The sequence below is a fragment of the Gobius niger genome, assembly GCF_951799975.1.
Source record: "Gobius niger genome assembly, chromosome: 1".
Taxonomy (NCBI): Eukaryota; Metazoa; Chordata; class Actinopteri; order Gobiiformes; family Gobiidae; genus Gobius; species Gobius niger.
This window is the reverse complement of record NC_136852.1, coordinates 75,716,665-75,732,051: the sequence shown is the minus strand read 5'-3', so window position 1 is coordinate 75,732,051 and position 15,387 is coordinate 75,716,665. Positions and strand designations below refer to the sequence as shown.

The 15,387-nt window shown below is 46.3% G+C and overlaps 1 protein-coding gene across 2 annotated transcripts in view; it reads right to left on the bottom strand.

Annotated features, from left to right (window-relative positions):
* The window catches only part of LOC306980709 (tight junction protein 2-like), a 72,008-nt gene extending 62,798 nt beyond the window's left edge, over positions 1 to 9,210 (bottom strand). For both annotated transcript variants that reach the window (XM_079580137.1, XM_079580138.1), the window contains exon 1: positions 8,981 to 9,210. In XM_079580137.1, the coding sequence (XP_079436263.1) occupies positions 8,981 to 9,034 (54 nt within the window). In that variant the 5' untranslated portion in view covers positions 9,035 to 9,210. The remainder of the gene's footprint in view (positions 1 to 8,980) is intronic.
* Between the last annotated feature and the right edge of the window lie 6,177 nt (positions 9,211 to 15,387).

Below are 15,387 nucleotides of genomic sequence, written 5' to 3'. Positions count from 1 at the left end.
CAGAGCCAAACTCTCCCCCTGTCAGGACCAAACTCTCCCCCTGTCAGGACCAAACTCTCCCCCTGTCAGGACCAAACTCTCCCCCTGTCAGGACCAAACTCTCCCCCTGTCAGGGCCAAACTCTCCCCCTGTCAGGACCAAACTCTCCCCCTGTCAGGACCAAACTCTCCCTCTGTCAGGGCCAAACTCTCCCCCTGTCAGGACCAAACTCTCCCTCTGTCAGGGCCAAACTCTCCCTCTGTCAGGACCAAACTCTCCCCCAAACTCTCCCCCTGTCAGGACCAAACTCTCCCTCTGTCAGGACCAAACTCTCCCCCTGTCAGGACCAAACTCTCCCCCTGTCAGGACCAAACTCTCCCTCTGTCAGGGCCAAACTCTCCCTCTGTCAGGACCAAACTCTCCCCCAAACTCTCCCCCTGTCAGGACCAAACTCTCCCTCTGTCAGGGCCAAACTCTCCCTCTGTCAGGGCCAAACTCTCCCCCTGTCAGGACCAAACTCTCCCCCTGTCAGGACCAAACTCTCCCCCTGTCAGAGCCAAACTCTCCCCCTGTCAGGGCCAAACTCTCCCCCTGTCAGGACCAAACTCTCCCCCTGTCAGGGCCAAACTCTCCCCCTGTCAGGACCAAACTCTCCCTCTGTCAGGACCAAACTCTCCCCCTGTCAGGACCAAACTCTCCCTCTGTCAGGACCAAACTCTCCCCCTGTCAGGGTCAAACTCTCCCCCTGTCAGGACCAAACTCTCCCCCTGTCAGGACCAAACTCTCCCCCTGTCAGAGCCAAACTCTCCCCCTGTCAGGGCCAAACTCTCTCCCCCTGTCAGGACCAAACTCTCCCCCTGTCAGGACCAAACTCTCCCCCCTGTCAGGACCAAACTCTCTCCCCCTGTCAGAGCCAAACTCTCCCCCTGTCAGGACCAAACTCTCCCTCTGTCAGGACCAAACTCTCCCCCTGTCAGGACCAAACTCTCCCCCTGTCAGGACCAAACTCTCCCCCTGTCAGGACCAAACTCTCCCCCTGTCAGGACCAAACTCTCCCCCTGTCAGGACCAAACTCTCCCCCTGTCAGGGCCAAACTCTCCCCCTGTCAGGACCAAACTCTCCCCCTGTCAGGGTCAAACTCTCCCCCTGTCAGGGTCAAACTCTCCCCCTGTCAGGACCAAACTCTCCCCCTGTCAGTGTCAAACTCTCCCCCTGTCAGGACCAAACTCTCCCCCTGTCAGGACCAAACTCTCCCCCTGTCAGGACCAAACTCTCCCCCTGTCAGGACCAAACTCTCCCCCTGTCAGGACCAAACTCTCCCCCTGTCAGGACCAAACTCTCCCCCTGTCAGGACCAAACTCTCCCCCTGTCAGGACCAAACTCTCCCCCTGTCAGGGCCAAACTCTCCCCCTGTCAGGACCAAACTCTCCCCCTGTCAGGACCAAACTCTCCCTCTGTCAGGACCAAACTCTCCCCCTGTCAGGACCAAACTCTCCCCCTGTCAGGACCAAACTCTCCCCCTGTCAGGACCAAACTCTCCCCCTGTCAGGGCCAAACTCTCCCCCTGTCAGGACCAAACTCTCCCCCTGTCAGGACCAAACTCTCCCCCTGTCAGGACCAAACTCTCCCTCTGTCAGGGCCAAACTCTCCCTCTGTCAGGACCAAACTCTCCCCCTGTCAGGACCAAACTCTCCCCCTGTCAGGGCCAAACTCTCCCCCTGTCAGGACCAAACTCTCCCCCTGTCAGGGCCAAACTCTCCCCCTGTCAGGACCAAACTCTCCCCCTGTCAGAGCCAAACTCTCCCACTGTCAGGACCAAACTCTCCCCTCGTCAGGACCAAACTCTCCCCCTGTCAGGGCCAAACTCTCCCCCTGTCAGGACCAAACTCTCCCCCTGTCAGGACCAAACTCTCCCCCTGTCAGGACCAAACTCTCCCTCTGTCAGGACCAAACTCTCCCCCTGTCAGGACCAAACCCTCCCCCTCGTCAGCCCCCCCCCCCCTCCCGCATGGCGAGGGGTCAGACACTGGCACATTGTAGCGCTCAGGTCCTCCTCTCCCACTCACGGCCGTCCTCACACTGAGGCTTTGTTCGCCACAGACCAGAGCGAGCGGCGCCGTGCTGGGCACCCGGGCCCCCCCGGCACCCGGGCACCCACACACAGCACCCACTGAGACGAGCCTCAACATTTATGAAACTGTGTCATGTGGAACGAGGAAAACAAAACAAACGTTTGGAGGAGTAAAACACGGAGCTGGATCACTCACGTTTGGGAATGAACTCTGTCCAAACTGATGAACACAGATGTTTTTAAAGATACTGGAGGAAAAGTGTCTCCTCAGCCCTAAAGCTGCACATGGGACTCAGTGACTCCAGCAGAATAAAGTGTCTGACCTCAGTCTCACTGATCCACTGTGGGAGATCTCACACCTGCAGCTCATGAAGACAGACCAGGAACTCACATGAACATACAGGAACTGGAGGCTTTTTACCAGGTTTACCAGCGAGGAAATAAAGAGGCCGATCCACAAAGACTCAGAGCTTCACTGATGTTAAAGAGAAATACAAATACTTCTGATCAGGGTCATTTCATTTCTTTTTTTATTGTCATTTAAAAAGAGTAAACTCTGTTGCCAAAAGATGAAGTGAGTGGATTCTCCAGGTTCTGAGACCTTCAGGATTCACTGAGGTTTAACTAACTTGTAGGTGACCACTTTTCCTCGTGATGTTTCTCTGTTCCTGTGGTGAAGGACTCATTTAAAGCTCTGACTTCGCTCCGTCACTTTCGGCCCCAGAGACGTCGGCTTTTTCCGACACTAGATCGGCCGATGTTGTAAAATCCCCAAATACTGTCCCGATATATCGGTCGACCTCTGAGACCTGTGGGCGAATAGAGAAGCTGGGACTGACCTGGGAGTGGCCTGGTCTTAAGAGAACCTCGCCCTCATTTCTCACAGAGGGTCTGGACCTTCACCACTGACCTCCGTTTTCAGGTGGGGGGGGGAGGCTCCTTTTAACCTCTTAACTCCCGCCTGAACCGAGAGGATCTTTTTCCCCATAGTTTTTCTCATTTTTGTCACATTTTTATCACATTTTTGTAATTTTTTGGTGATTTTTTTTGTAATTTTTTGCCATTATTTCGTCAATTTTTTAATCCATTTTTTGTAATTTTTGGGTAAATTTTTGGTCAATTTCTTGTGACGTTATTGTGACATTTTTGCCACTTTTTCATAAAGTTTTGTCACTTTTTTGTCACATTTCCATCATTGTTTTCGTCTCAGTTCTGTCGCTATTTTCTCACCTTTCTCCCAGAAGCTTTTGGATTGGGGTAAAGCCAAACTGGAGAAAACGTGCTCGGTTCAGGCGGGAGTTAAGGGGTTAAAGGAACGATTGGATCTGATTTTACCCAATGGTGAGCGTTTGGTCTGACGTATGAAACGCCCGAGTGAGTGAAGCAGTTTCAGAGGCTTCAGCTTCACCTTCTGGATCTTTCAGAGCTTCCTTTACCTTCGTATCCGCCGCCATCGCCAAAACACAACCAGCAGATCCAGCACAAGCGCCGGACATCACGAAGACGGTCATTTCTGTGGTGAATTGTGAGTTAAAGCTCGACTTCTTGTGTATGTTTGTGAAGCCGGTCCACGCCTGACCCTGGAGGGCTGGAAGGCCTGACCCTGGGGGGCTGGAGGCGCTCACTGTGACCAGCAGGAAACAAACTCAGATATCATCCTAATGACTGAGCCTCCCTGAGCGCGGGCGGAGCCGGGGCAGAAGGTCAGAGATAAAGCTCATCAGAGCCACTGCTCAGATCTCACACGGACGTCTCCGGGGAGCAGGGGGCGGGACTTCCTGTCACAGCAGATAGCATCGAGTCGTTCTCAGGACACTTCCTGCTCCTCCTCAAACCCCACACTGAAGCCTCCCAGAGCAACACAAACACAAACATCTGAGGAGCTTCACCAGACGCTCTGCCGCGTGTCACTTCCTGTTTGTCCCTGGGTTTGACCTGAAGGCGCCGCAGCATCACAGCGCACGCTCTCCTGACTCCTGCCATTAAAATTCCATGACTGTAATTGTCCTCGTTCCAGATCTTCCTCAGATCTTCCTCAGATCAGCGGCTCCTCTGCTCTGACTCAGCTCTCCACGCTCTCCACGTTCTCCAACAGAACATTCTTATTAACCCCCACAGCACATTCTCTCCAGCCTTACCCAAATCCAACAGCTTCCGGACAGGAGTTTGCAGACTCATTTGAAAGCTAAGACCAACAAAACGTCCCCCCTGAGACGAGCCTGATGTAAACGATCTCTCACACGACTGATCTGTTTTCTGGCTCCAGACGACACGTACTTTAGTATCGGTGTCGAAAACCAAACGACAAAAACAAAAACTACTTTTATATCACAGAAAAAAGTCACAGGGAAAGTCAAAAACACCTCATTCTGCTCATTTCAACCATTCAACTCTGTGATTATTATCTGATTTATGCCCCATAGGCTTTATATAGTTTAAAGTTTATATAGTTTAAAGTTTATATAGCTTAAAGTTTATATAGTTTAAAGTTTATATAGTTTAAAGTTTATATAGTTTAAAGTTTATATAGTTTAAAGTTTATATAGTTTAAAGTTTTACAGTTTATTTGTGTCTAAATTCTGTGTCATATGTTCCTGTTTGTGAACCTGTTCTCAAACAATAAAAACTGTTCCGCTTGTGATTCTCAAACCCCAGTATCAGTGTCGGTGCTGTGGCCCCCCCCCCCGCAGGCCCCCCCCAGGCCCCGCACTGCCCCCCCCCCTCGCCCCCCCTGAATGACACAGTGAGAAACAGGAGACGAGGTGTAGTGAGGCGGCAGTAACACGACTGCCCTGTTTTACTGAAGAGGCTCCGAGCCTCGTTTACACGGAACCTGCTGAACACGGAACACGGAACATAGAACACGTGAACATGGGAACACTGAAAACGGAACACAGAACACGTGAACACATGAACACGGAACACTGATACTAAAGTCTGTGTCGCCAAGAACCAGAAAAAAAAAATCATTTACATCAGGCTCAAAACAAGATGGAGAAATGTGGGAAAAATGGGAAGAATTTAGGGGAAACGAGACAAAACAAGAAACAATTGTGTAAAAACAAAAAAAGAAAACATTTAGAAAAATGGGGCAAAAAAATGTAAATAACTGGAAAAATAAAAAAGTGAACAGACATTCTATTCCAAACCAGGCGGCCATCTTGGATACGCTCAGTGTTGTTACTGAAAAAAATATAATATATTTTATATTAGTGATTACAGCTTTAAACATGTCATATGTTTGTATTACATGTTACGGTTTCAAAAATGTAGCTGAGTTACACTACTTTGAGTTACTTTTCAGTTACTTTTCTCATGAGACTAAAACTAAATTAAAAGTTTCTCATGAGACTAAAACTGTGACTCAAATGTCCAGATATTTGAGTCGACTAAAATCAGACTAAATAAAAATGAAAAGGAGAGACTAAAATCATCCAAACTTGTATTGAGCGTCTGAAAGAGCCTCAGATCATGTTTAAAGGATCAGCTCTGAGCTTTGTTCTTGTGGAGCAGAAACATGAAGCAGAGGAACAACATTAAACATGATTAGAATCAATATTATCAATGCAAAGTCCAATAAATTAGTCTTAAATTTTAGTCGACTAAAACTAGACTAAAATTGAAGATATTTTTTCGACTAAATCTCGACTAAAATTAAATTACATTTTAGTCAAAAGACTAAAACTAAATTAAAATATGTTCTCAAAATTAACACTGCTTTTCAGTTACTTTTTAGTTACCTTTGAGTTACTTTTCAGTTACTTTTGGCAAAATGTAAAGTGAAAATAGTGAAAAGGCCCCCAAGCATCAGCGCAGCAGGAGATTTGTTGTTGTTTTAAAGCAGATCTGATTGGTCTGCTTGGTCCGACAGGGTCATGTGACCTGAGGGAGTTAAACTGCACTTGTAACTTGAGTTCCTTGAATTGTAATGACTAATATATTCCATTATTTTGTCTCAGTAATACGTTATATTCTTTAGTTACTTTTCTAATACGTTTCCCAAAACTGCACGCTATGACATCATCACTCACACCATAGATACAGACACATCTCTGGAATCGTCCATATATGGTCATGTTTGAAAACAGTTAAGGGGGAAAACAATTTTGAAAAAATTTAAATTTTCTCTAATTATTCAGAAACTTCTTTAACAAACGCTGAATTATGAAATATAGTTTCTACTAAATAAAGATACAAAGACATGGGGAGGAGCAAAGTGTTTCAACAGCCCATAAACACATAAATAACAGAGAATGCTAACAGGATGCTACATGTTTGCATCAGGCTAATGCTAACGGTTAGCTAGCGCGAGCTACAACTGCCGTTTTTTCACTTCAACAGAACAATCTGCTGTGAGAAAATATCCATATGGGCCTGATTTACACTTGACTTTATTTGTATGTGATAAATAAGTTGATATTCCACCAGAAAATGGCTAAAAAGAGTGAAAATTGTGTTTCTCTAAAGATTCTATTTTCCCCTTCTATGACGAGATGCCGTCTGTATCTATGGGCTGGGTGAATACTCCGGTCTGATTGGCTGGAGGATGTTAAAAAGTGATAATGTAACCGAGCCTGACAACAGTTAAGTAACAGTTATATTCCACTGCAGCTGTTTCCATAGTGACGATAAACAACTGAGCTGGAACTACTTTCAGGTAAAAGTGATTCAAAAGTGAAATAACTCCAGCCCAGGACTTATAAAAATAAGCAAACAGGCCCCAGTGAGCAGTTAGAGTGGGCGGGACCAGGGCGGGTCACGCCTCCGCGGAGTCGCCAGGATGAATGAGTGTGTTTGAGAGTGAGAGGCGTGTCCATTAACATGTCCCATAAAAAATCAAATCAAAATGAAGCCACTGAAATACTCACAGTGGAAAAAGTAACTATAGTTCGTACTCGAGTAAGAAACAGAGATTATAATTTGACTCAAGTAGAAGTAAAAAGTACCGTATGATAAACTACTCTCTGTAACTGAGTAGGCTCCGCCTCTGAGGGAGTGACCGCAGCACCGACCAGTGGGGGAACAATGTTTAAAGGAACAGGTGTTTTTCCAGACTGAGACATGTTCTTGCCTCAGACGAGTTCATGTGTACGTGTCTGGTCGTCACGCGTGTCCTCAGTCACGTAAACACAGCACTAGCATTAGCATTTAGCCTCTCCTCCTCTATCCTTCCCGTCGTCCCTCTGGGGGTCTTTCATCGCCCCCTGGTGTCTCTGACCAGAAAACCACATTTGCAACTTTCCCACATAGAGTCACGAGGGAGAAGCTAACAGGCTAACGGTAAAGCTAACAGGCTAGCTCCACTTAAACAGTATTTACAGCCAAGTCTGAGTGAAAACAATGATCTCCTTTGTGTAACTGAACAATCTCCCTCTGTCCCTTTGTAGGATTTACTCTCACGGACGATTAATGAGTAAAAAACACAACATGTACAACAGCTGCAGTGGCGCTGACGGCCTCTAGGGGCAGGAGTAAATATGGCTACATGAAGTGTTAAAGTATAATTACACAAACTTAAACAATGTGGATTTTGGATAAAAAGGAACTATATTGTGAGGCGTAATAATACCAGGAGGTGTAGTTCAACATCCGCGCAGTAAAGCCGAACTACACCGGGTATTATTACGCCGTACAATATAGTTCCCCTTGTGGAAGAGCTCGAGAGCTTCTGTCTCCACCTGGTTTGGAGCTATAGAGGCTAATGCTAACGTGACTGAGGACACGCGTGACGACCAGACAGGTACACATGAACTCGTCTAAGAACATGTCTCAGTCTGTGGCCTGTTCCTGTAACATGTGGAAACACGACGCTCGGGACATGAAACAAAACAGTTCAGATGAAGATTTGTCTAAACCTGAAAAGTTCAAATCTTTTCCCTGTATTTTCAGAGTTTTCTGTCGCACAAATGTCACAACAGCCGGTTTATAGTTCGACATCACGGACAAACTCACTTCAGCCTTCACAATATACCCAAATCTAAACGCTTCCTCACCCTAGAGTTCACAGCCTCTAGGCCAGAGCCTCATTTGAAAGCTAAGACCTACAAAACGGGTCTGAACTTCTTTGCGTTGTTGTTGTTGTTGTTGTTGTTGTTGTTGTTGTTGTTTTTGTCTTTTATGTCACACTTTTTGTGGTTTTTTAGTCACTTTCACTATTGTTGTTTTTCCGACACGTTTTGTTGCACTTTGACCTTTGTATTTGTCACTGTTTTGAGGCTTTGAAGCTTTAGATTTGGGTAAAGCCAAAGTAAATGTGCTCAGTTCACGTCTGCCTCAGCTCGATCCTGATTGGTTCAAATAATAATGTCCTATATACAGCATTATATAGTATTATATAGTATTATATAGCATTATATTATATTATACAGCATTATATAGTATTATATAGTACAGTATATAATATACTGTACTGTATAATACTATATATGTTTATCTATTGACTTTTATTTAACCAGGATAGTCCCACTGAGATTAAGAATCTCTTTTTCAGGGGAGTCCTGGCCCCAGAGGGGAATCTAGTATTATATAGTATCATACAGTATAGTACAGTATTATATAGTACAGTATTATATAGTATTATATTATATAGCATTATATAGCATTATTATATAGTACAGTATTATATAGTATTATATAGCATTATATAGCATTATTATACAGCACATCTCTACAGGGACTCTAAACTGAGCTGCGCTTTAATCTCGGAGCTTTGAACCGTCACAGGTTCAAGTTTGGCTCCGCTGGAGCAGCAGGAACAGGTGAAGCTTCAGCCGCGGAGACAGAGACACGGACACCCGGAGCAGCACGAGACACCCGGGCCAGAACCGGGTCAGGACCGGGTCAGGACCGGGTCAGAGCGCAGCGTTACATAAGCGCACCTTTAACATGTCCGCGACATGACGGAGCAGAGCCATGTTGTGCGTAACTCACCCCGACGTTCTCGCCTTTGCTGGGGTAAGAGGCCAGGCGTCCTCGGACGGGCATGGTGCGGTGCGCGTCGGTGTGGCGGCTAAAGCCCGGCCTGGTGCTGGTCCCGGTCCCGGTGCTGGTGCTGGTGCTGGAGCTGTGAGCGCGGGCAGCTCCTCCTCTGGCCGGTGCTGCTTCTGTTTGTGCCGCGGCTGTTGTCGCTCACACGGAAGAGGGAGGTCCGCTCTCGAACACTCGGTGCATTTCCTGCTTCCCCGCGCAGGCACCGCCCGCGGCAGAGCTCCGGGAGCGCGGCAGAGCTCCGGGAGCGCGGAGGGAGCGGGGGGAAGGACCGTGAGTCAGCGGTGTCTGCGCTCCGGCTCAGCCCGGTGCTGCCGTGGCGGGGCTGGGGAACCGTGCGTGGGAACGGGGGGACTCGCTCAACGTTTCCGTAAATAGAAAGTTCAGGCTGCGCTTCACTGAGCGGCCGCGAGAGGGCGGTGTGCGCTCACATGACCAGGATCCACAGTGACCCCTGACCTCAGCGTTAGGGTGAAATGGAAACTTCACACATACGGGTCACAAAATATTCTAATCCGGGACGTGAGGGCACGAGACTGTCTCTAAACCAGGGCTGCGTCTGAAACCATCACATCACAGACTCTAAACTCTAACACCAGCACTAACTCCTGAACCTTCACGACTGTTAGATCTGTGCAGGGAACTAGAGCTTCAGCTGCATTTGCACAATCCGTCCTTAAACAGGGGAAAGGGAAGTGACATCACCAACAGCTGTTTTTCTTCTTCTTTAAAGTTATTGGTGGAGTGCAGGCCAAACAAAAGTGCATGTCGCCCCCTAGTGTCCAACAACAACATAGTGTCCAAACAAAGACATTTAAGGAGAAAAATAAATCCAAATGATCCAAACATTTCCCTTTAGTCTTAGGTCCCTATGCTAAAGTGGCTATGATAGTTAGCATCAGAGGGCCCTATGCTAAAGTGGCTATGATAGTTAGCACCAGAGGTCCCTATGCTAAAGTGGCTATGATAGTTAGCACCAGAGGTCCCTATGCTAAAGTGACTATGATAGTTAGCACCAGAGGTCCCTATGGCTATGATAGTTAGCATCAGAGGTCCCTATGCTAAAGTGGCTATGATAGTTAGCACCAGAGGTCCCTATGGCTATGATAGTTAGCACCAGAGGTCCCTATGCTAAAGTGGCTATGATAGTTAGCATCAGAGGTCCCTATGCTAAAGTGGCTATGATAGTTAGCATCAGAGGTCCCTATGCTAAAGTGACTATGATAGTTAGCACCAGAGGTCCCTATGGCTATGATAGTTAGCACCAGAGGTCCCTATGCTAAAGTGGCTATGATAGTTAGCATCAGAGGTCCCTATGCTAAAGTGGCTATGATAGTTAGCATCAGAGGTCCCTATGCTAAAGTGACTATGATAGTTAGCATCAGAGGTTCCTATGCTAAAGTGGCTATGATAGTTAGCATCAGAGGTCCCTATGCTAAAGTGGCTATGATAGTTAGCATCAGAGGTTCCTATGCTAAAGTGGCTATGATAGTTAGCATCAGAGGTCCCTATGCTAAAGTGGCTATGATAGTTAGCATCAGAGGTCCCTATGCTAAAGTGGCTATGATAGTTAGCATCAGAGGTCCCTATGCTAAAGTTGCTATGATAGTTAGCACCAGAGGTCCCTATGCTAAAGTGGCTATGATAGCACCAGAGGTCCCATGCTAAAGTGGCTATGATAGTTAGCATCAGAGGTCACTATGCTAAAGTGGCTATGATAGTTAGCACCAGAGGTCCCTATGCTAAAGTGGCTATGATAGTTAGCATCAGAGGTCCCTATGCTAAAGTGGCTATGATAGTTAGCATCAGAGGTCCCTATGCTAAAGTGGCTATGATAGTTAGCACCAGAGGTCCCTATGCTAAAGTGGCTATGATAGTTAGCATCAGAGGTCCCTATGCTAAAGTGGCTATGATAGTTAGCATCAGAGGTCTCTATGCTAAAGTGGCTATGATAGTTAGCATCAGAGGTCTCTATGCTAAAGTGGCTATGATAGTTAGCATCAGAGGTCCCTATGCTAAAGTGGCTATGATAGTTAGCATCAGAGGTCCCTATGCTAAAGTGGCTATGATAGTTAGCATCAGAGGTCTCTATGCTAGTGGCTATGATAGTTAGCATCAGAGGTCCCTATGCTAAAGTGGCTATGATAGTTAGCATCAGAGGTCTCTATGCTAAAGTGGCTATGATAGTTAGCATCAGAGGTCCCTATGCTAAAGTGGCTATGATAGTTAGCATCAGAGGTCTCTATGCTAAAGTGGCTATGATAGTTAGCATCAGAGGTCTCTATGCTAAAGTGGCTATGATAGTTAGCATCAGAGGTCCCTATGCTAAAGTGGCTATGATAGTTAGCACCAGAGGTCTCTATGCTAAAGTGGCTATGATAGTTAGCATCAGAGGTCTCTATGCTAAAGTGGCTATGATAGTTAGCATCAGAGGTCCCTATGCTAAAGTGGCTATGATAGTTAGCATCAGAGGTCTCTATGCTAAAGTGGCTATGATAGTTAGCATCAGAGGTCCCTATGCTAAAGTGGCTATGATAGTTAGCACCAGAGGTCTCTATGCTAAAGTGGCTATGATAGTTAGCACCAGAGGTCTCTATGCTAAAGTGGCTATGATAGTTAGCACCAGAGGCCCCTATGCTAAAGTGGCTATGATAGTTAGCACCAGAGGTCCCTATGCTAAAGTGACTATGATAGTTAGCATCAGAGGTCCCTATGCTAAAGTGGCTATGATAGTTAGCACCAGAAGTCCCTATGCTAAAGTGGCTATGATAGTTAGCACCAGAAGTCACTATGCTAAAGTGGCTATGATAGTTAGCATCAGAGGTCCCTATGCTAAAGTGGCTATGATAGTTAGCACCAGAGGTCCCTATGCTAAAGTGGCTATGATAGTTAGCATCAGAGGTCCCTATGCTAAAGTGGCTATGATAGTTAGCACCAGAGGTCCCTATGCTAAAGTGGCTATGATAGTTAGCACCAGAAGTCACTATGCTAAAGTGGCTATGATAGTTAGCATCAGAGGTCCCTATGCTAAAGTGGCTATGATAGTTAGCACCAGAGGTCCCTATGCTAAAGTGGCTATGATAGTTAGCATCAGAGGTCCCTATGCTAAAGTGGCTATGATAGTTAGCACCAGAGGTCCCTATGCTAAAGTGGCTATGATAGTTAGCATCAGAGGTCTCTATGCTAAAGTGGCTATGATAGTTAGCACCAGAGGTCCCTATGCTAAAGTGGCTATACTAGTTAGCATCAAGGCTCCTTTTCCTAACTACTTCCTAACTGACAGACCAATTCGGAAGCATCTTGTCATGGCGGACGCTGACGCACATCCGGTTTGGCGTAAGAGCTCAGACCGATCTGACCATTTCGGACGCAGCATGTCTCTAAACCAGGGCAGTTTGTCTCGACAGAAACCCCCACAGGAGTCAGAGCTGCGTCACACGGAGCTTTGACCTTTGACCTGACGGAGACGTCGCTTTCTTAACCGTTAACGTCAAACACAGGGAGATGTGACGTTTGTCTGATTTAAACATGAAACTGATCGATCTTTGCAGCTAAAACATAAGTTTTAAAACCGTCACAAAGTCAGACGTGTTGATGAAATTTAATTTTTTTTAGAAATCACAGGTTTATGAGGCGTAAAACAAACATACAACTATAAACGGATCTTTTTCCTCATGTTTTTGCTTTTTTCACTCTTTTTTTCATGGTAACCCAACACAAAACAAACAAACAAACAATAATACACTCCATGAAAAGAACGGAGTGTGCACAACCTGGTCAGACAGGTTGTGCAGAGAGTGATGTGTAAACACAAGGATAATAATGGCCTGAGCCGCTGCATTCTGTCAAAATCAGCTCCTGTTTAACCTCTAAACCCCCGCCTGAACCGAGGCTCCAGTTCAGCTTTACTCAAATCTAAAAGCTCCTGGTAAAAAGGGTCAAAACAACAACAAAACAATGATTAAACAATAAGAAAACATCACAAAAAAGTGACAACAATGCAATAAGAAGGTGAGGATCAGTCTTGTAGGCCTTAAATGAGGCTTTTACGCTGTTACTCTCCAGTCCAGAAGCGTTTAGATTTGAGTAAAGCCGAACTGGAGATGATGCATTAGATCGAGGCGGGGGTGAAGAGGTGCTGAGAGTGCAGGTTTTATGTGAGTGAAGTTCTACCTCTGTATAAAGGTTTGTTAAAGGAGCAGGACAGTGTTTTCAGACCTGAGCGTAGACGAGTTGATGTGCACCTGTCTGGTCTTCACGCGTGTGCTCAGTCACGCAGAATCACACATGTGGATTTTCAAAGCGGATTAAAAGGGACTCTATTGTGTGATATTTGACATTGGAAACTGAAAGAAACATATGAACGGTGGCTTTGTTTCTTGCTTTGTAGGGATCTTGCAGGAAACAGACCGTTCTTGTAACAGTGTTTGGTTCTGTTCTTATGTGAACAGTTCAAACAGTGGTTGTGAGTTTGGTTTGCGTCGAAAAGGAAACGAGTTCTTCATTTTTTTTTTCTATTGTTCCTTATTGTTTTGTTTACATTGATTGTACTGTGAGAAATGATCAGATGTTTGTAAAGAGCCTGTGGTCGACTCTGCAGCGTCTCTGTAACCGCCCTTATATGGTCATCTATTTAACAAACAAAAGCTGAATTATGAATCTACTTTTCTACTAAATAAAGATACAAAGACGTGAAAACGAGCAAAGAGTTCGACAGCCCATAAATACGTAAAACACGGAGATGCTAACATGCTAACATATGTCACTTCCTGTTCCCGTTTCCAACAAAGAAGAGAAATAACATCAGGACAAATGTAAAAGCAGGAAAACTGGGGAAAAGTTTAACCGGTAAATATGTCGTCCCTGTGTCGTCATAGTAACACATCACTGTGCAGGGAGGGCGTCTGGGCGTGTGGTGGCAGGGGTCACGCAGGGGTCACAGAGGGGTCACAGAGGGGTCACAGAGGGGTCAGTGTAAAAGGCGATACCTGGAGAGGGCTGGGGGCCCCGGTCACTTTCAGCGAGTAAGCCGGCCCCCAGTGCAGTGAGTGAAAGCCATCCGAGTGCCTGAGCACAAACACCTCTGAGGAGGGCCCGTCCCTGTGAGGAGACACCAGCGTCAAAACACGGCTCACACTGGTCACATATGTCCACACTGGTCACGTATGTCCACACTGGTCACGTATGTCCACACTGGTCATTCATCCCCACACTGGTCACACATGTTCACACTGGTCACACATGTCCACACTGGTCATTCATCCCCACACTGGTCACATATGTCCACACTGGTCGCATATGTCCACACTGGTCATTCATCCCCACACTGGTCACATATGTCCACACTGGTCGCATATGTCCACACTGGTCACGTATGTCCACACTGGTCACATATGTCCACACTGGTCACGTATGTCCACACTGGTCACATATGTCCACACTGGTCACATATGTCCACACTGGTCATTCATCCCCACACTGGTCACACATGTTCACACTGGTCACACATGTCCACACTGGTCACGTATGTCCACACTGGTCACGTATGTCCACACTGGTCACGTATGTCCACACTGGTCACATATGTCCACACTGGTCACGTATGTCCACACTGGTCACACATGTCCACACTGGTCATTCATCCCCACACTGGTCACACATGTTCACACTGGTCATTCGCCCCCACACTGGTCACATATGTCCACACTGGTCATTCACCCCCACACTGGTCACACATGTTCACACTGGTCACACATGTCCACACTGTCCACATATACGTATACTTTTTATGTCTCGGCTTTTCTTTCTTTCCAACACTATCGACGACATAAAAAACAAAACAAATGTGTAAAAACTCATCTTTTAAATGTTTTATTCTTGGCATTTTCTCGGTGAGTTTGACATAACACGGTCGTCCCTGAGAAAGTTTAACGTCTGTGAGGTTAAAAACTGTGACGTGACGTGAAGCTCATCAAGAAAAGTCCAAAGCAAAAGGAGGATTTTTAGAAGAATCAGTTTCAACCTTTTTTCCATCTGAGTTCATTCATGAATTATTGCCTTCAGTGAGAATCTACAGTGAAAATGGACTTGAAATAAAAGGTAAAAAAAATCCTAAAAAAAAGCGTCCGAACTTTTGAGCGGTCGTGTAAATCACACTGTCCAGGTATGTCTGTCCACACTGTCCACATCCACAGTCCCGTTATCCCACACTGTCCTCTGCTGCAGGGCAGGGCCGTCAGGCACAGGTTCCAGGAGGACAGGAGGACAGGAGGTCAGGAGGTCACCAGGTCTGACCTGCACGGTTTTGCTAACAGGTTTACCTCGTCAGCACTAATCTGTCCACACTGATC